Source organism: Temnothorax longispinosus, chromosome 4 (genome assembly GCF_030848805.1).
Source record: "Temnothorax longispinosus isolate EJ_2023e chromosome 4, Tlon_JGU_v1, whole genome shotgun sequence".
Taxonomy (NCBI): Eukaryota; Metazoa; Arthropoda; class Insecta; order Hymenoptera; family Formicidae; genus Temnothorax; species Temnothorax longispinosus.
The window spans coordinates 550528-573536 of record NC_092361.1 but is presented as its reverse complement, the minus strand read 5'-3'; the positions used below and the strand labels follow the sequence as shown (position 1 = coordinate 573536).

The 23009-nt window shown below is 35.7% G+C and overlaps 1 protein-coding gene, 1 long non-coding RNA gene and 1 other non-coding gene across 5 annotated transcripts in view; 1 reads left to right on the top strand and 2 right to left on the bottom strand.

The window, feature by feature from the left end:
* LOC139812376 (uncharacterized) overlaps window positions 1–23009 on the top strand; it is a 149541-nt gene that overhangs the window by 93741 nt on the left and 32791 nt on the right. The gene's annotated exons all lie outside the window — the stretch shown is intronic.
* On the bottom strand, window positions 3240–9474 carry Su(f) (cleavage stimulation factor subunit su(f)). Of its 2 annotated transcripts, none has more exons than XM_071775452.1 (13): window positions 9266–9474; window positions 8549–8740; window positions 8354–8386; window positions 6628–6725; window positions 6265–6418; window positions 5927–6160; window positions 5412–5807; window positions 5104–5350; window positions 4951–5023; window positions 4765–4861; window positions 4417–4675; window positions 4194–4328; window positions 3240–4115 (listed from the first exon to the last, which is right to left on the bottom strand). In XM_071775452.1, exons 1-13 carry the CDS (start codon window positions 9287–9289, stop codon window positions 3901–3903), a joined length of 2157 nt encoding a protein of 718 aa, XP_071631553.1. In that variant the 5' UTR covers window positions 9290–9474; the 3' UTR covers window positions 3240–3900. The 2 variants fall into 2 exon arrangements, with proteins under 2 accessions (XP_071631553.1, XP_071631554.1); XM_071775453.1 differs by having other exon boundaries at window positions 5424–5807; window positions 9266–9473.
* Trnan-guu (transfer RNA asparagine (anticodon GUU)) lies at window positions 10166–10239 on the bottom strand. Its single transcript has one exon. It is a non-coding gene; the product is annotated as a tRNA-Asn (tRNA).

Genomic DNA, 23009 nt, shown 5'->3' with positions numbered 1-23009 from the left:
AAATCTCTAGACATAATTAAAAATATCTTTTGGATTTAATCTTGGGATAATTTTTGGGAATATTCTTCTCGATATTTTCTGATATATTTATTGCTTTTTGAAACTTTTCTGATAAGTATGGCCAATGATTAAAGTTGAAGTAACTTGCAAACGCTAAATCAAATTACTGTATATAACGCTAAATAATTTTGTTTCCTATTATAGGCTTTGAGATCCTGTAAAAATAATTATTTAGATTGAAATGAATCACGCATCTTAACATAAAACTCATAAAAGAGATACTAAGCCAGCTGGTATTTAAGGAGAGGAATTGAATCCTTTATTTTTTCCGAATCGACTCCCGCAGGGATGACTGATCCGCACAGTCATTTGGGCTTAGCGAACCCACGGACCCGAGCTCTATTACTGCGGACATTTACATACATTTACACATCATATACATCCATGTATATACATTTTTATGAGCGATAATGCAATAAACATTTGAAAAAAACTCTGAAAAAGTTAAAGATACATATAATTTAATTTAATTAGTAATTAGATAACAGTAAGAACAAGCTCCACATATGTATACGCGTTGTGAAGATGAAACAGGATAGCTAAAACTCACTTTTTATTTATATCCCTTAACCCCTTAACGCGCAAGTCCGAGTTAACTCGGACAAGTGGTACTGGCAGAATTGTGCAAGCTCGAGTTAACTCGGGCAGCACTTTATTTTATGTTACCATGATGCACGCATCCGTGTTAACTAGAGCATGAAAAATACACTAAAGCATATATCTGATGAGTATAGGTGCCAGACGGACGGCTCGTCAGAAATGTTTAGTAAAAAGACGTACAATATTTGATGAGTGCATTATTATAAAATTAATTTTTAAAATATTGTTTTTTACCTAATATTTGTACTTTTTTGTTCCTAAAAGTGAAGTTTATTATGCGGAATTACATTAAATTATTAATTTTAATGGATAAAAAAATATTTTTTTTCCATTTTGCCAAAAAATTACGCATTAAGGGGTTAATTAAAAATAAAAATATAGAAAATTAACCATGATAGTATTTTTGCGCATTATAATATTGTAATGTAATTATTATTGGATTAATTACATTGGTAATTACTGAAGTAATAATAAAATAATTATTATCAGAATTAAATTAAATAAGTAATTATCATTTTAGAATAAAATTATTGGAATAACATCGAATCAATTATTGAAGCTACCACAAATCTTTGTATTACAATAGTCACTCTAGAATTCTTCAATGATTCAATCTAACCTGTTTAGTATGTTAATCTTTAATAATTCATTTATCGCGCAGGAAATAATCTCTCCCTGTAGCTACACTAAAAGCTTTCTGATGCATACACGGAAAGGATATATATTTAACTACTGTGCCAGCGCGTTATTGAATCCGCATTGAAACACCTGAACCTCTTGCGGTTTCCACTGTTTCCAGATGCTTGCCAGAATTTCCGTGTTTGCTATTCGCTTGAAAATACAGCATTACTATGTAAGAAATTTACGTGAAACATTCAAGCGTGTGTAAAAATACTCAAAATAGCTGTCGACGTAGTAGGTTGTGGATGTATTATAATTTAGCAATTTATTAACGATACATAGAATAATTATCTTCATGTTAATGACATATCTTTTGATAAATCCAAAATTAATTTTGCCCTTTATACGTTAAAGTCAATCAATATTAGAACAGTTTGACTTCAAAATTGACAATGCTTGCGTTTTTATATCGATGTATTAAAAAGGAAGGACGAAATTTCTCTTTTACACGTTATCACATCGCGCTTATCGAAATATGATAAACGAGCCGGCGAAATTAGTCATATACCGAGACTGCAACATCGATTTCCCAGGAGGGGACACGTTACGCTCATCAGGGGGAATCTCGATGGCGCAAGCGGTTCCAGAAGAGTACAAGTGCGAGGTATCCCAACCCAAGATAGATGGACGTGCAAGTATGCCGTAGTTACGCGTCAAACGCTCGAGGATTTATGTGCGCGTAATAGAGAGTTTGGATACCCCCTCGCCGCTCCGCGCTCGTCGCATCCACTTCATTCAGTAGTAATTAAGACGATAAAGCGGCCAATATACCCCATAGTTAACCGCGAGTTTACCGTGTCGTTCAAAAGTTTGCCCAGTCTGTCCTCAATAAGCGTTAAACGATGTAGGAAGGTAGACCCTATAATTATTTTCATCTTACAACAAATTTTACGATTTAAATGAAACAAAAAATAATTCTTTAATAATACTTAAAATAATCAATTAAGCGGTTGATGACGAAACTAAAGTATTAGCTAATTAGTCCCTAGCTAATTAGTTCCTATTGATATTTGTCCGAAAAATATATATATAACAGCTATCGCGCCCTTTTGATATAAATTTTTATTTAAAAAATTATATACAGTATTATGAATGATTAATTATTACATTATTATGAATTAAATATAAATATATTTAAAAACATCTATTTATTCACGCTTGCATTTTGGTTACGCAGATGTGTGCATTGAATGTTTCCGAATCATTAAAATATCGTGGAATGCCATCTTAAAAACAAAATAAATAAAAAACGAATGAAAATATACGTACGAATATATACTTCGTACGTTAACTTCCTGTTAAACATTAGTGTCATCTTTTTATCCTTTGGCAAATACATTTTTTTTTCTCTAAAAAATGGTATCTAAAATTTGTAGAAACGGTTGACAAACTGATGCGGTTTCGTACAGATTTCGGTCGTTTATCAAGTTTTCGGTGCAGGTCTAACTGCGGACGCTAACTATTTTCGAAGCCCGCAGCCCAATTTGCCGTTAACCCAAGGGGGCCATTACCAGCCACTCGAACTAGGAATAGTGATCAAAGTTTAATTGCACCCTTATCGTAAAGTTGTACCTGCTAACAAAGTCTACCTTATCCCCGCGAGAAGCGCTGATGACGAACTATTTACTTCATTGAGGCGTTAATATCCCCAATCTGCTAACCGAACCAATTATGGTATATTTAGTGATTTTCTATTTACATTTCAAATTTTTTTTTTAATTTTCCATTTCTAAATGGCGAACAAGATAGTATAAATGTATATTTCTATATTTATAGATTTGGCAGATTTACGGCAATATACCCACAATTTCAAAGTTATTTTAGAATTCTAATCGCACGCAGAGTTTAAATGGGATGTGAGTATAAATGCACAACGATCATATTGCGATGAGATAATGTAGTATCACATTAATCGTTTATTGGTCCTGTACGACAAATTACATACATCCTATAAATGAATATTGGCATAGAAGTTTCTCCACAAAGTAAAAATATTAAATGCAATCTCTTGATAATACTTGCAACAAAATTGATACGGAAACTGCGTCCATCGTCTTGTACAATGATAATTTTAGTGTAATCTCATTATAGTTTTTTCAACAACGTCGATTTCGATCTGATAGAATTGAAAGAGTGTTGATTGATCTCACACAAATCACAGAAATTTGCCTATCTATGAGTTGCGGGCAGTATCCATTTTCCTTCTTTTTGTATTTTGTATAAATCGATACACACACATCGATCTATTTAAAAAATAATATATTCAACCATAAACAATTGTATACATATGAAGGAGGATAGAACCAAAGGACGCATAGATAGAGCTTCTGAGTACATAGTACTCAAAATATTGTGCACGGTGTCACATAAGGAATTTATAATAACTTTACAAATAGATATATGTTTCACGATAATGATAGGTCTGTTTCTTCCACCAACAAGTGGGTGGTAAGAAATGAAATCATAAAAATACATTTGTGATATTATGAATCGCCATACATATCATACATGGCCATTCATACATATTTCTACCGTTTATGTGTCATTCGTTTCTCTCATTCATTTAACTCGTTTCTGTTGTCTTTGGCGATAAATATCGTTTATAGGTGGAGGCGGTAAATCTTCCTCCTCGCTATCGTCGCCACCCAAACGCGTTCGCCTGCGTTTCGATCCGATGCTCACGCCGTCGTTACTTTCGTCGACGATCCAATGCACAGATTTCGCGAGATCAAACAACTTGGTGTCGCATCCGTTATCCGCCACTGGCAATGGAGCTGTAAATTTTCATTTTTATTTACAACACGTTAACCAAAAGTTCAAAGATAAGAATTTATAAATACGATAATAAGTACCATGATCGGGTAATTGAATTCTACTGAAGACATCCATCAATAAATCAACAGCAACAAACGGGCCTCTGAAGCAGCCAGGTGGCGGCAACATGGTGCACAATTGAGCCGCGGCTGGTGGTAACGGAAACGAACCACCTATGACATAATAACAATAGACATGATCACATATAATTTACTAGCTACATTTAATATAATATAAGTTGAGATATATTCGACAACTCACCTGGTACCGGATGTTCACCCGGTAGAGGACTGACTTTTGGTTTATATGGTATCATTTGCGACAAATCGGGTCTGGGCAAAGCGGCGATCGCTTCTTCTGGATCAGGTACGCGGGGTATAACACCAATGGAGTTTCTAGCAATGCTAGAAACATCCATATATCCAATCGATTTCAATTCCATGGCAGTACATGGATATAAGTCCAAAAATTTATATCTGTCTACTAACTGGGCAGTCTCTTTCCCTTCGAATTCCTTAATCTAACAGAATAGACAAACAATAATTTAAATGATAGTTGCACATTATTTCTCGTATTGTAATAAGTTATATCTGAGACAAAAATAATAACCTTTTCCAATACTGCACTTCGTCTCTTCTCGACTTTGACGATACTAGCTAGATCGCCAATATTAGATTCAAACTCCAAGAAACGATTCCATATATCTCTGTAAGAAATAATTAATCATTGCAAAACGATCAAAAATTTTAGTTTACGATAACGTAGTAAAATTTTTAGTATGATATATATACGTACACTGATTTTTCTGGCTCTAAGCTAGAGCCAGAAGATAATACTCTCTCAAATAGGACTCTTGTATTATTATCCTCTGCAATAATATGAAATAATAACACATATAATAAGCAATTTAGAACAGCACTTATAAAAGAAACTCTATAATTTTCTTACCGTTTAAATGTGACAAGTAATCTATGTAACATAGAATATAATCCGGATTATCTCCGAATTTCTTTAATCCTAATTCAAATATACGGAATGCTATGTTTTTATCCTTAGTGCAATAGTACTCCATTAACGCAGCGGCAACGTAAACGTGATGTTTACATCTTATATCTTCCCGTGCTCGTTTAAATACTGTCCTCGCGGATTTTATACCTTCGGCTCTTCTCGCAAACTTCATATATTGCACATATGCCTGCATGATGAAAAAAATTTAGTATGTCATCAACATAATTACTCAATACGCAAGTACATACATAAATACCAACCAAAGTAGGATCTATGTCAGGTATATCGAGAAATTTTTGATATATTTGATGCACTTTCTCGTATTTCACTCTACCCTCTTCGAAGTCTGCGTGTGCAAAATATAGCAACATATTCTTCGACAACAGTGTGTTTGTCGCTCTCTCGAACATGGTAGCAGCCTCGTCGCTGAGATTCTTAGCCGCATTCACGTCACCTTTCTCTGTCAATATCTTCGAACTCAACTCTAAGAAGTGCGCCGCTTGGTGCCATACCGCAGGATGATGACCCAGACATAAGAGACACTGTTCGATTGCGAACATGACTCTCCGAGCGACCAGCGATGTATCTTCTGTTCTTAGAGGATTACTACGTTCCCACGCGATATATTTCTTCCATAGTTCGACCTCGATAAGAATGCATTAAATAAATATATATGTATTTGCATATATTGCAATTTGCAATTGATACTGAAAATTGGTTTTAATAATAAAAAAATAATATGACAAGAGAGATCATAGAGTACCTGTTTAACTTCTTCGGGATGACCAGTTGGAGGAACGCTGGGTGCACTCCGATTCAAACCTCTCGTGACTGCTTCCAATTCTTTAGCGACACGTCTTGCATTCATATAGTCCCTAGATCTTTCGATAGCCATTTTTTCCGCGATTATTGGATTAATATTCTGCTCGAACGACATGTAATCCTTCCATAATTGTTCCATGTTTATCATGGGATTAATAACGCCTCGTTGATAAACCTATAATATAATATTCGTTGAAAATTATTTTTAAATAATTCGTAAAATATTAAATTTAATTGTTTTTTTATAATAAAATAGTCGAAAGTATTTTAGCGTATTACCTTTCGTACAGCACTGATTTTCTGATTTTCCGCATATGAACCGACCGCTTCAACGCTCTTCAAAAACATGACATAATCATTCCAAATGCTATAAGAATGTATGTCCATGCCAATTTTATCCAATGCGAAATCGTACGCTTGTGCCATTTTCTCCCTAAAAAATATCACAATTATTTTCTCTTATCTTAAAAACAAGTAAAAAAAAAACCGATAAACATTTTCCTCTCAAACTGCATAATTAACGTAATATTGATTGGTACAAAAAATAATTAACGTAATGTCAATTTGGTACAAAAAAATAAACGATGCTTACACTTGCACCAGGATTATATATTTTAAGACAAAACATTTCCATGTACTTACTTATACGTAGCTAGACTCGCTTTCGTTTCTTTGACATAAGAAAGATATAGTTTCCACAATTCAATATTTAATATTTTCATGAGGCACCTTTGGAAAAGCTGTCAGACAAAAGAGAGATTTTAGAAATGTATCGTAGCAACTGGACGCCGTAAATATAAGACTTCATATACAAGCTCTGTCCCAAAGGAAGATATATACGTATATATATCCACCAAGTTACTTACCCATAAAGGCAAGTTTTATTTATACACATAGTTAAACAATTCTAATGTAAACCACGGGATAAATTGTACATTTATATATCGCAGAAAATAACAGGCAGAATTTATTGAGAAAATTTTTAATGATACAGTCACTAATAACAATAGTTTGGGATAAATAATAATGCACCAATGCATCAATCGAGAATAGTTTATTATATAAATATTTGATTTATATTAGCAATAATGAGAGAAATATTAATGTTTCGTATATAAAATATATTTGTTGTTTTATATAACATAAAAAAGCCCCACAAAATGAAAAATTTATTTATTTTCTGCAAGTGGGGCCAATTATATAAGAACGAACCTATGTGGGATCCAGAAATGAGTGATCCCAAGACATTTATAAAAAAATTAAGACAACGTGAAGCAGCATAAAGTGATTATAGAGAATGCACTAATATTAAAAATATACTAGAGCATAACAAATAAAGAAAAATAATTAAATATCTAAAATTATTTGATTAAATATATCACCACCTTATGCTACTTCTAAAGGTTATCGCAATATTTGAGCTTTCATCAGATTTTCTCAGATATTGCTGAAAGGGAAGGTATAGAGTGGAACTTTCCATATTCATGGTTGAATAAAACAATGTTATAAAATATATTCCTCAATGTACCGTGATTTGATTGAGGATCTGATATTATACAAATATAGCTCTAGAATCTTATTTATTATGCCATTCAGTTTGCAATAATATTCATATACAATCGACTTAGTATCGATTTAACACGTCTTAAGCACAAATAAAATATATTGCAGGAAGGAATATAAGGCTATTACATTCAGAAAGTTGTCTTCTCTGGATATTACAATAGCAGTTACTACTTTCAAATAAACTTTATACAACAAATGATATCATGGCCAAAGAAAACAACCTCCCAAATATATAAAAAGATCGATTATTAATCAATGAAATAATTGGTTTGTGGTGAAATAGTCTTTTTATTCACCTCACATAATATGCAAAGTGCTTAGAATCACATTATATGATAATATTCGGACGTTGCATGTTAGTAATATCCTAAAATTCTAGCCTGTTATACAGCAAAACAAAATAGAAACATCCATTCTGTAAAAATAGCGTTCATGATAAGAGTTAACTTTACAACGAAAAGACGCGCCTATATTGTGATTAAGTTGATTAATGAGTTAAGTCAATTAATATAACAAGAGAAAAAATTATATAAAATCATTTTTTTTTTATATTAATGGACACAAATTTCAGCAACTTTAATTATAACAAAAGAAACTAATTTCGTTTTGAAGATACTTTAATTTATTAAGCAGTTCGTGTTTCATATCTCAATGTTTAATTTATTTACCTGCATAAACGGAGTTTTCTATGTGTCATTTTAAATATTTTTGGGAATAGAGCTAATTTAATTAATAATACATAAATATATGTGTGTAAACTTTATACTAAACATACAAATTCATAGAATTAACATTAACATACCTTTTCCACCTTTTCAAAGTTCCGCATTTTTATCTAGAGAAACAAACAGGAATGTACAGATTAAAATTTTATTACAAGTGCGTTTCTGAAATAGAACAGCATAAAAGATCTTTTGTTATATTACGAAGTTAAATGATTTACTGAAACAATTTCTATAGTTATATGATTTACAAAAACATTGATATAACCAGTTACCTCTTGTTCTATGTAAATTTTCCAATAACGTCCAGCCGACGGGAATACTGAAACGAGTTTCTCAAATACTGGTCTCACTTCTATGATAGGTCTGTTCTGTGCTTCTCTTATAAGTATGCTCCATGCTTCCAAGTCATATGGCGATTCGTCGACGGTCTTCTGAGCACGTTGCAATTTTTCATTCCCCCAGTCCTGCGAAAAGAATTTCAACGGATACAACTTCAGCAATTCGAATATTAATTCATATTAAGTACTTTTTCTATCTAGGCACTTTTCAATAGATACTTAAGACAATAAAATCTCTACATAGAGAAGACATAGATTCTATTGACTTTCTACAGTCTATTGATTGTTTTAAGCTACAAATATTAGTGCATTAACAGCATCTTGCTATAAAAAAGATACACTTATAATATTATAATCTTATATACTTATAATATTAAATAAAATATGTTTATAACGATAATCGCAGCCATGTAAGCACACAATCACGTGTAGTATAAATACACATTTATTCTTTTCAATCTCACAAGTTCAGAGTCGAGAGAATCTTACGTCCATCATCTCCCGAATTAGAAGGAATTAATTAGACAAGATTTGAAACGATTAATGCGAATAAAATAGTGGACTTTACGCCGCGCAGTCGTTGCAAACAGAGAATAGAGGTTAGGATCGACTCAGGCGGGTCAGGAGACCGTGATACGTGGGTATACTTACGAATTCCGTTTTGTTTTCCGTCATTTTACTTTCCAGCCGTGGCCGGCGTGCAAGACGTGTAGGTTCCGTGAGATATTCGCTCGCGAAAGAGACGAAAAATCACCCGACCGAACGAAACGAGGGAAACAAGCACCAAGGAATGGTGAATGGAACATACGGAGTACGGAGCACGAAGCCACGAAGGCGGCACGAAGTACGACGATTACGATATGCGCAGGCTGTGCCTGCGCAGCGATGTATCGATTATCGATATACGGCGAGTCGTAATGGCGACTTCGGATACTTACTGGCGCGAAAATTCACTTGCGTACAAAAGGAAATATTATATATACGCGTATTATATATACGTATTATACGTATTATATGTATAATCTTGACAGAGAAATAAATATAATGAATTCGACGCATTTGAGAAGACTATTTAGAATATTTTTTATATATAAATTCTATGTAGAAAATATAATTAATTAAATTACATGGAACAACGTAACGGTATTATCTGAAATGAAAACTGAAATAAATCTTGTTGCCTTGCAGTTTGTTGTGCAGCGTAAATAAACGAATTTTTTACATTAATCTTGACAGTTATTTTTATCAGAATGTTTTATGACTGACCTAAATAACACAATGTCCAAACGGGACAGAAGACGTCTTAAGTTCAAACTTGTCATTGAGACAAGTCGTCATTGAGACAAAGACGTCATTGAGACGTCTTTAAAACGTCTCATGTCTCAATTTTGGCCATTGTGTTATCTGGGGAATTTTTGTTGGCTCTTCAAGCTAATTGTTAACTATTGCAACCGTATAAAGTGTATACTTACGTGACAACTAACGCTACGAATAAGTTCATTGATCTTTTTTAATCACATGCATCTCACGTCGAAACTAAATGCAAAAAAACGCCCCCGGGTGGGCTCGAACCACCAACCTTTCGGTTAACAGCCGAACGCGCTAGCCGATTGCGCCACGGAGGCACTTGAATTCTGGGTCACCGTTGTCCCGAAGATACAGAACGACAGACTGCATTCGTTTATTAAACAAAAATATTTATTAACGATCCGTTTAATTACTTAAATTTATTGCATTACACCATTATCTCGCAAGATATCTTCGTATAAAACAAACAAACGTCGGTTTGGTAAGATATGTTAAGGACGGAGCCTCTCTGAGTAGGCAACAATTGATGCACCTTTGCACGATGGGCCTTATGCTTTGAGGAGTAATCTATTTTATATCGTTTGCAATGCTAGATATATAAAGTATTACTAAAGAGATTGCTAATTTATCAGTTTTATAAATTAAAAAAATTTGAAAAATTTGCCACGCTAACGGTCTGCCGTTAATATTATAATTAAGTAGCTAAAATAATGAGCTAAAATGAGTATAATTTCAATAAGAATTATAGTCATAAAGTATTCTGATCAAAGTAAATGTCAAAATATCTAGAATTTATTCATTTATGTATGTATGATAAATTATTACAACAATATCTTTTACAAATAATTTTGTTATGTTTTATATATATATAATAAATAGATAATTGTTAATTATATAAAGAATAGGTATAAAGCAATGAAAGAATATAACAAGAAAATGAAAGCAGGGAATATCACCGCAAAATAATTATTAAATAATAGCAAAAATAATAGCAAAAAGAGTTAAAAAAAATTAAAAAAAATTATTAGATTTCTTTAACAAATTATGCAATATTAATATTGTAAAGTATTAAATATATAATTCATGTATGTGATATTATACTTTCTGATATTTTAAGTTTTATTTTAAGTTGTAAATTAAAGCATGTTTAAATTCTTTTCTCTACTTTAAAAATGGGTTATTGATGCTGTCCAGTCGGGTCTTAAGCTAACAAAACTACGAAAGTTGAAAGCTACTACCGCTTGAATGGCAGTCACGATCGAGTCAAATGTACTGTGACGAGTTCGATGATCAGCTCCGGGCTATATAGATTTAATTCCGATGTCAGATGGACGTCAATCTGCCTGTACTGTTGTACTTCAATTCAAGATCTACGCTGAGAATAATTCCTACAATTTTATAGGTGACGTAATGACATCATTGTTATACGAAGAACTATGTTCGGTTTGGACAAAAAACGATGACGAACGCATTCTACATCGATATTGTCAAGATCATCTCGAGAATTATATTAAAATTATTATGTAATGTAGAACATTTAATGCACAATTGAGGAGTTTCGAAATAAAACTTACGTTTTGTATTTTTAAAAATTTATTGCAAGAACAGTTCTTTCCAATCGGATCATAGAAAAATTATTTTTTAACATTATATAACATGATCTAATCATATAGATATAGATTATTTTTAGATAAACTTAATTTAATCTTTCCGCTAACTTACAATTAGTACAATATCTTACGTCATATATACCATAGAAAACAATATGTATAGAAAAAATTTAATTTTTGCACAGAGCGCAATATATAGCTTATCATCAACTTACATTTTCGATTATCAAAAATACTTTTTTCTACTTCTGAGCAAAGATTATAAAAAGAGCAAATTTTATAAATATGACTCGTGGGAAGATTTGCAAAAAGAAACGTCATTTCTTAAGATATTCGGCGCCGATAAATAGAAGTGGATAAGCCTATTGTACGTATAGTCGCAAGGCACCAAACGATCGATTAAAACATCAATTTGCATTTAAGCGTAACTAACTCGACGCGCGCGGGGCACTCATGTATGTGCTGTATGCAAAGCACGCGCACCCGATCGCAGGTAGTCAATTGCTACTTGCGCCTCGTACAAATTTCTACTTTGCATAGCGAAAGCGTCATTGTGTACATTGGAGTAATGATGCCAGTGATATTAGCACTTGAAAGTTACCGTGAAAGGGAGATACGTATATTCGTGTATTGATTCGACGCACGCGATGATTCTAATTCGTACTTTCGAGTCGGGAAGTACGAGAAGTACAACTTGAAAGCAAAAACATCTCGCACGTGTAGAGTATTTCCCAAGGAATCCTATGGATTGTTTGCAACGCCAAAATCAGATGTTCTTTGATTGAAAATCATTTAATTTTTAATGTTATATCTATATATTTGCAATACGGTTCAAAATTTAAGATTTTTAAACTCTAATAAATTCTATTTAAAATGTAATTACCTATTGCATTTTTACATATTATGTGATAGTTAATTCAACCTAATATTTAATTCAACAATCAAAAATTCTTTTAATTTAGAATTGTTTAAAACTCGGATCTATGTTTCGAACTAACGTTAGACTAATAATTTGTTTGTCATAGATTCTAATATACAAAAATATATTATTTTCTACCAAAAATAAATCCTTGAAACGGGCAATAAGAGCCAAGCGTGACGTTTAAACCGCTAAACTTTATTCTCAAAACAAGTCAAAATTACGAACGTTTTGAGAATAAAGTTTAAACGGTTTAAACGTCACGCTTGGCTCTTATTGCCCGTTTCAAGGATTTATTTTTATTAGATTACAGAGCCTTTACATATCTATTATTTTCTACGTTTGCTACTTATGCTAGAAATAGAACGTGACTCTTCTGGAAAGTCATAGAATAACATTTTCCATACTAATTATAATTATTAGTTTACGCTGCAATTGCAGCAACAAATTACGAAAGCACCAAGGGATCTTGTTTAAATTGAGACAGTAGTCGGACGAGCGGCTATAGGTGTCGATAATGAATCTCCGCGTTAATTAGCCTTCGGCCAGGCGAGGCGATAGGTAGTTCGTCGTGGCATACTGATATCTGCCTCCTCCTTGCCAGTCCCCAGGCGAAATAAAGCCTAACTGAAACGTCACGCCACTTGTTACTCGTTAGTGTGCACGATGCCATCTTTGGCGGCCGTGCGGCCCAGTTACTTCGCCTCCGGTAGCTGGCATCGATATCAGCACGACTGTGTAATTAACAATGTTCCTCGGTTCTTTACCTGCTCCAGCGAGACGCGCCACGCTTCTCGACAGATTTTGCGACGAAAATGCGTGACTTATCGGTTCGACACCACCGTTACATTATAGCGATAATAAATGCGTATCGAGAAGTTAAGCACTATTAACAAGTAGATATTATGTCATCGCATTGTTGTTCTAATTTTCACATCTCTAAATTGTCTCATTTAGAAAAAAAATTGCTTAGTTCTATTTCTGTAATTAGAATGCCATAAACAATCAAATTAATATTATATATCCCATTTTTAAAAATACATTTAATTTTATCTTAAAAATATATCAGTTTAAAAAAAATTGCAAATTAAAATCTGTTTTGCAAACAAGATACGCTTTGAAAAATAATTAATATTATGCTTCTCTAGACACATGTTACTTGTAGCATATATCTTTAGATATTTCATTACTTGTAGAATTAATAAAATTAGAATAATGTATAAAATTAATTAAATATTAACAAAGGAGATAGTTTGATTTGATCCTGGCTATTTATTAATACAATATTCAAATGCACAGCGTATATTTTAATACTATATTAATAAATGGCCAGTTGAGGCGAATTAAGCCACCTTCTTTGTTAATTAATACTGGCGAAGAAAAAGATTACCACAGGTTAATTAAATATTGTCAAATTGCTTATTTGTTTGAAAATATCTCAATATTGAAATTGAAATAGCTATTGGAAATTTATATAGCAATATTTCAGAACCTAAGCACGAAACGTAATTTTTACATGTATGATGTTTAGTATCATTTCACCGGGAACAAAGCGAAAGGGTTAATGACAAAGTCAGGTGAAGTCCGCGTGTCCTCGCGGACAGGTTCGCGCGTGCAGATCCCATCTGGAACGTATCTCTCGCGCGTCGACAGAGAGCTCTTCCATTACGCTGGGCGGTGGTCCGTCGTTATATCTGGGACAGTCAAGTCTGCTGCAGCCGCTGATCTGATAGCCCCGAGATTTATGGCGACCCTGATGGTCCATTTAGCGCTGGACTGGAGCATACCGAGGCGCGCTTTCGCGCGCGCGCGCGTGTGTGTGTAGTGTGTACACGCGCGCGCGACAATACGGAAATATCTTGTTAAAAACGGGTTGGGTAGGCTAGATTAAGCGATTTGATTGTGCGCGTGCATGAATGCGTCCATTGCACGAATTGAACAACTGCACCGCGGCAAAGAAACGTCCGTTTCAATTAGGCGCTAATCAAATCGAGATAACTTTAAACATTCGAAAGATCGAGCAACGCAAGCCTGATTTCTCTGATTCAACGAAAATATTCGCGTCCAGAAAGAAGATTCGATCGACCTTCCGTTGTGCAAGAACAATGCAATTTTATTTTTCTAATTAATTAGTGATCCAATTCTCTGTATCCAAAGAAAACATTTTCGATGTTCTAAAGAGTTGAGAGATGACGCGTCGTTTTAGTTTCAAATAAAGAATAATTTTTAGAAGAATCGTTGTTTTAAGAAAATTATAAATATCTTGAATTTAACAGACAATTTGGGCGGTCCAAATTTTCTTCTTCGGAGCACAGCATACGTTTCCGGCAATGAAACATATAAGTTTATTATGCAGTTATGTACGGAATTTGATAGGGCATGTTGGTTTTGTGAGAGGCGCATTAAGGAGCTAATTATCGCTAAGGGGGCGATCGGTAAGATAAAGCCGCGAGAGCGCGCCCACATTTAACGGCGGATAAGTTTAGTGCGGTGTCCCCCATAATGGTGGCGAATGTATTATACTTTCGCCGGATAGAATCATCAAATAGGTAAATAAGTACCGCGATTAGCGTTTACTGCCACAATAAAATGATATTGCACCGCGCGGATACGAGCTCCGCTCTGCAAGAAGAAACGCGAGTGCGACCGAACTTCCGACTGTCTCTGATTGCGAAATGTCCTCCGTTCACAGACGTCGGGAAAAATAAATTTGTTCTTTGTACTAATAAACATACCCAGTGATATTACAACCGACAATTACATATATTGTCAAATAGTACGTGTCCCATCTCTTCCGAGAAATTACATATTACCGCATAAAACGTGAAAAAATACGATTATTTGTCAGTCTTATTTTTTTTCTTGTTTTTATTGAACAAGATTCTTGTTTCTTTAAACATTTCTAACAATTTCGTATATCACAACGTGGTAATTATATTATTGCCGTGCACGATGGCGCGGTGACATTAACAATTTCTCGGCGCGGCGGCGGCGAGCGTGCCCACCGCGGGCGATGTTTATTAAAGTGAAGCCTGGAAAAGGCGGGCATTTTTCATCGATTGTCGTCGGGACAGGGTGATAAAATCCGCGGGATATATGGCTCGCTCGCGGATAGATACTGACGCCCGACGTCTAAGCTCCTCGAAGATTCATGCGCGACGAACGTGAGACCAGCGTTAAGCGCCTCTAATTCATTAATACCCGCGCGAATGACAATTAATATCGCGTAATTGCCGGGCACGGCCCGGTCGGTTGGAGCGCGGAGTCGCCCGAGCGTGGGATATACCCGGGGAAAAAGCGTCGTAAATCGGCGACGTTCGCGTCGCGGCCTGATTATTGAGCTTGATGAGGAGAGCCCGCGCGCGTATCCCGTTTCCTCCTGCAACGCGTATGCGTATACGGTCGGCGTGGTCCCACCGTAATCGACCGATAAAATATAATAGTTGCTTTCTATTTACACTCAAGTGATCTGACTCACTCAGTTATGTGAGTATTTTATACTCAGGTAAGATATGTCATTTTGTATTTACCTGCTTATTTTGGTGACAAAGCTATCGTATAATAATACAGGTCCCCATAGCCTTACGTTTATTACATACATTAAAGCACATGGTCTCGATTGTGGGTAAAAACAGTTGAATCTCACTTGCCAGCATGTAAAAAGAACGTGCATTTAACTGAGTTATGACGTCACAAGTGAGAATTATCTGAGTTTTGATGTAAATGGAAAGCAACTAATATGTGCCCCGACGCGACGTCGTGAGAGACGATGGACACGCGAAGGCAATAATCGCGCGTGCGATCGTCGCGCGGATTTCGCTCCAATATAGCGCTCCAGCGATTATTGCGAGGAACGCGATTCCAGGAGTGTCTCTTTTATGAGCGCACACGTGAACATATATGCGCAACGCGTTTACGCAATCGAACGAAGAGACTCGCTGGATTTATATCTCGCGAAACACCCCCCGAGTGTTTCGCGCGCGATCGCTTCCTGGGTGATCTTAGAAATTAGTAGCTCGCTTTTACGATTTCTCTCTAGCTCCTCTCTAAATATGGTTCCCGAGACGACCGTTGCACGCCCGATGCTTTTCTTCGCCTCGCAATATATTTATCATCTCGCGCGCGTGTACCTATATCTTGAATTTTCTGCCGCGCTTAGAGCGCGAGCGCGCTCGCCTGGGAAATCGTCGAATAGGTGCAACGTTCTCGTAACCTTGAGGCCTTCGAAGTAACTGGATAAGGTAAAGGTAATAATCGCGGGCACGGTGGCATACAGGCGCCTTTCTATACCGTATAGTCGTGCCGGTGAACTGATTTCCCAGATAATTGTGCAATTGAATTTGTCGAACGACCTTGGCTACCGCAACGCCGATGATATCATCGCCGATTTAATTATCATTTATCGCCGTTTTCGATTCACCGCGAACCTTACCGCGTATCTTACTGAACATACCTTATACCGTATATGATCAGATCCCTGCTTAAATTTCCACATGGGATACGATACGATGGCTTAATAATAGTTCTGATTGATCCCAAAGACACGTGTGGCTCGCTTTGCAAAAACTCGACTTTGTCTCCCAGTCACGCGCTTTGATGACTTTCTGCTAAGAAATGCGCAATCGCAATTAACGATTTTATAATTGATTAATTTAGATATTAAATATATCAACTTAATAATATTAAGGTATTAAAAATCAAGCAATTAAAAACTAGTCTATATTATAAAGTAATGATACAATGTTTCTCTCTCTCTAACTTTTATTTTACGTTCTAATACGAAATCGTGTGTCAAATAAATTATTGGCCAGTCAGTTAGCTTTAATTTTATTTTATGCAAAAATTTCTTATACAATATACGTATAATGTGTACATATATATTTTTTTCATTATGTTTTTTTTTAATATTGACGCAATATTGGCTTCAACTATTTTAGCTTTATTATTCTAGATGTGTGATATTTCGCAAACTTTTAAATATGAAAGTGTGCGTTATGTCTAACATATGTCGGCACTAATTGCGAACGGTAGCCGTTAATGGCCGGGGCGTTATGCAAACTTAATATCGTGGACGAGCAATAATGACCCTGCGCGACGTAAAAAATATCGATGTATTCCCGACTCCCCAGAGCGTTCGAGAGCCGCGAAATGCGTAGAGGCGCATTTTACGGCGGAGTTTCTTGCGTATATGCGTATGTATATATATTGCAACTGGCACTGCATCACCAGCCGCCGTGGGAAACGTGACACGAGCTAGCTCCTAAACCTGAAAAGCCGTTTCGAGACCGTAGATAGGGGTCGCCGGTCGGTAGCCGGTAGGAATTCACCATCCACTCGCAGGTACAGTCGCGGTAGCTGTGCGCAATAAATTACTTATTTGCTTGTCACGAGGCATGTCGAAGCAACGTTTTCCGTCATCGAACCGTACGATGCTGCGCTGAGATATTAAACGGCGAAGTCGAGTGACTCTTTCCACGATGTTTTTCCACGATGTTGAGACGAAAACCATTAACGCTGATTGTATCATTAATCAGTATCACATCGTGTGCAACGGATTATGAATTAACAAAAACTTCTTATTTATTTCTAATTATTAATTAAAGAGCTAAAAAACGTAAGGATGAGGATTTGAAATCAAAAACAAAATCCTTAATTTTTTCCTCAAATAAATATCTATAAGTTTCCTTTGGCCACAAAACGAGCTTATCAAATTATATCTAATAGTTGTATTAACGTAACGATAATAATGTGTAAGCACTAGCGGATTTTAGGGGAGTTTGGGGTTAAAACCCTTTCCTTCCAAATAAAAAAATTAGTTTTGCTGGAAATTTTGCTCTTAAAAAATCTATGGAAGAACAAAAAAATACAAAAACTGTTAAAAGAAGTAAAAATGGGATTAGAAGTTTCATCACGTCCTCGTCTCGTCTTTTTTGAAGTGAAAGCTAAGCGTGATAAGAAGCAAAATCAAACCAAATAATTTTGTCGCAACCTCCCCATTATCAAAGTCATCAGGATCCCTTAGTGTGTGTAAGAATCAATTGTCGTATTGAATATTGTATACGCGTACTATTTAGAGAAAGCAATTAATCCCAAATGCAACAAACTTAAGTTATATCGATGTCCGCGTGAAATTACTAAAAGATCAAATGAGTATCTATACATGTTGCAAATCACACATTTCTCTCCGGGAATATATATAATTATATCCCTCTAATACCACATGATTAGTACGGGTACGAATGTGCGAGGCTTTACAGCCAATACGTTATCTACGGTTAAATCGCCGCCTGTCTTTAATCAAGCAGCTCAGCGATTCATTACGCGCGCATTCATGTGCACTTGTAATTCCACTTTGCAACATTTTATAAGATTGTTAATCTGCATCGAATCGTATCGTAAAGATCGCGAGATACGACAGCTGCTGCAGCAACGGCACGTACAATTTCCGCAATGCTGCGTCACGCAAATACTATTATGCATGGTCTGCCTTCTGCAAATAGACCCGTTGTCTCACTGGAGTCTAGCAGCTTGAACTAAATGATAATGGCAGGGTAGCGGCAGGAATATATAGTTAAATTATAAAGACGCTGAAAGATGTAGCAGAATATATTGATTGTTCTTTCGACGGAATGTCTTCGATTAAAGATAACACTGTTATGAACGATCGTTTGAATAATCGGAATTATGTAATATAGATAACATAAATAGTCAATTCTTGACATTATATATTGAGTACCTAAATAATTCTATTTTAAAACAAATCGCTTTCTGATTTATGCATCGCGAAACGGCAGTTCGCGAACCTATGGGAAATAACGTAAGTATTTGAAAAATTGCGAATTTGATTTTTAAAAGGCTCTCCAACCATCCGGAAACTATATGTGATATTCGTCGTAATTACTATAATTGGCGTAATTGCTTTAATTGCCACTCGTAACGGTTAGCGCGAGATATTTAACGTTACGAGACCAATAAAAGATATACTTTAGTGTCATCAATCGCCGATAATTAAATTAGTGCCTCATTACGTTCTCACGTCCGTAAAAATCGGACTTTCCACTACGCGAGCAGCGTTTGAAAACCCGTTTGTGCCGCAATCGCAATCGCCGCGTCGCTCTTTCGTTACGCGTCTCTTTTTTTTTCTATGCTAAGGCGTTAAGGCGCGTAAAATTAACCCGCTAAACGTAATAAGCGCCGGACCCTTTTACGAGTCTCGCGAACGTTTTCGTAATTCACTTTCTAATGCTCGGTTAAAATTATATCGTCACTTTTACCGTGGGTATAACCGCGCCGCTATCCCGTTCCCTTTTCAACGCGTGCGATCGCGCGGGCACGCCGCGTATGTGCCCGCGAGCTATGATTTATAATGCAACGCGCGAGAGACGCTCGCAAAAAGATGATTTGATTCTCATTCTCGTTCGCGCATCGCCGCGCGACCCATTGTTCTTTTCTCCGCGGAAAGCACGAAATCCTCACATTAATCCTCGGTAACCGCGACATACCTACTCCAATATGACCCTGACATTTTATAAAGTGTAAGATACTTTATGTGATTTATTATCTTTCCCTAAAATCGCTCCCTCTGATTTTACGTGCACACTTCCTCTCGCTAATTACAAATTATATGTTCTCAAGTGTACGGCCAGCTTATTATAAACGTTATAATTATCTCATTATTTTATCCACTTCATTCAAATTTGACTGGTAACTGGAATTAAAGAACAAAGCATAAATATAAAAGAATTTATTTATAAAGAAATTAAATAAAATTTTATTTATGTGCAACACATTTCTTTTATTGATTAGTTGACCTATTTATATAACTAAAAAGATATGTTATGAAACAATCGTAATTTACTTATATTTTATCAGAAAACAAAGAGATATCTGATATATTCATCTTTTAAAAAATTACATTATATCAAATTGAAGAGGATGAATTATTACCCACACTGTTTTTCTTCTTTTGAACAACAAAACATTGATGCTTTCGCAATGTTGTTAACCATAACTGTAAGAGAGATGTAAGGAAATTAACTTAACTAATTATTAAATCAGATACAGCGACACCGTACGCACTACATTCACCCCGACAAATCAAAATTTATCTTGCACGATATGGCTGGGTTACATTAAGGAACGATAAGTAGACTTGACACCTTTAATGCAGTGGTTTCATATACGATTCGGATTATATGCCGCACATACAAATATATATACACCTCGCACCCACTAATGATGACAAATATATACCCGCGCGAAGTACTACTCGCAATTAATAACGTTCGCGGACAACATTAGCCATTCGTTACGTTCAAGTGGATGTTGCGCACTGGGTTATACGCAAACGTATATTTTATCGTGGTGGTAATCGTACGGCTTTACGCAGCGTACCCTTATTTGCAGGCAAACTAGTCTCGAGGCCCCGCGTACGACGCTTTTCTCCTGTTTGACGCTCTTACGCGAGGATGCGACGCGACGTGTCAATTTATAATCATCAAGAAATCACGGCGCGATTACTGTCAGGAAGATGTCTCATTAGCGCCCCGAAGATCGACGCGAATCGATCGCGCGGGGTACATCCGTGCCTCATTTAAACCTGTCGCGATTTAGTGTGCCACACATTAGTATAATATCCATGACGATAACTCATGATATAGAAAATAAAACAGATGGCTCATAAAGTATCTCACGTAATTTTAATATAAATTGTATTTTATTTTAAATTTTACACTTGCCAAAAAAAATGTTTAACAGAAAATACCGAAATGTTGAAATGATAATGTTGAAAAAAATAGTGGACATCTCTCACACGTTTGCTAAAAAATTGCTTGAATTCGTAAAAAATATAATAAAGGAACATTCTAAGTTCTCTCCAGATACACCACTTATTGATCAGTCGATTTATTTATATAAATCATAAAAATATTGTATATTATTATTCAAAATCAATTTGCCTGTATTTTATCATAAAACTGAGAGAGAACAACAGAAACATCTGATACATTTATATTTTACTGACTAAAAGGTAGCAATCGCGCGCATATCGCTTTTACAATTTTTAAGCTTAATGTTTAAAAAACGCGTAATTAATAAGGTTTGACGTTTACGTAAAACCTTGTTTACGCGTTGCGTTTAAATGCAATTGCGTGCAATTTAAGACTGAAGTATCCTTCGGATTGTGAGACTTGCGTAAAGTACACGTGCAAAGTATTTAATGTCTACTTTATGGCGGATACACCGTTTTCTAATAGTAATGGCCATCATCAATCGCGTAGTGACGCGGAAGACGCATGGACGCGATACCAACGGTATGGCCACGAGTATACGAGTTTCTTGCGGTCACTACCATAAGTGTGCCTGTTGTTTTCTGTTTTGTTAACATTGTCCGAGAACTTGGAATGAGAGTGGGTAATGTTTGTCCAACAACAGATGGAATTCATAAAACAACGCGTTTAGACGTTGATCGCGTGTTTCTCCTTCTGCAGGATATTTTATTTTACACGTCAGCTGAACCGCGCAGAAAAATTTATATTTAATAATTACATATTGAACATAGTAAACCGTAATAACTACATATTGAAATTTACGTAATTATAGGCTGAAGAAAACGATATATCGCAGAAAACATTTCTAAATCGCTTAAGAAACGTTGTATCTGGATAAATATTATAAATTGATTTCAGATTGATCTTTAATGAGATCGCTTTCTATTTCAAGGAACATTTAAACGCTGAAGAAGCCATCGTTTCTAACTTTATTTCCCATTTGTACAATATAATATCTCTAGCAATCCCGTTTCAAAATTTACACATCTAAACGTTATTGTAAGAAAATAAGAATAACAAGTATCGCTTTTCTGCGATAATGTGGTTCGATTTGCTCAAGAGGCTCGTCGCAGTATCGTTTATCTCACTTTACATAACTCGCTTCGCGTTGATATCCCGTTGACGTATCTGACTGAAACTTCAAACATCGAAGATAAGATTGTAAGAAACATTTACTACTACGTGGACAGTGGATTGAATTAAATCATCCGGCGATATTATCGGCGCGGCGCGTCTAAACCACTCGCAATTCTTTCTTGGGGGGAGGGGGGAAAGTCTATGCGAGGAGACTTGTCATGTCGTCATGGCTGATATCCAGGATTGTGTGCCTCGACTCAAGAGAATTCCACCGTAGACCGGGATCAGCACGGCGGCGGTATTCCGTTTAAGTTATGGCGTCAGTTATAGCCGCCGTTCGAACTACAAATTCTCCCGCTGCGATGTATATACGTATATACGTATATATGTATATACATATACGGAAATATATACATATATATATACAGTAGGATTTGTACTTACCTAGTACGGAAACTACCTACAACTTAGCAGAATGCCAGCGTGCAGAAAGGCCTCGTTGCCGTGCGGGACAAATACGCGGTTACCGCAGAGATATTACGCCTTGAGGCCCAACACACTCCCAAGAAAATAGCCTAATGATCGTATTGTGGCTGCCAGCTTGTCACAAAGCATCTCCAGCGCTTAGTCGTCCGTGAATTTACCTGTCGTCT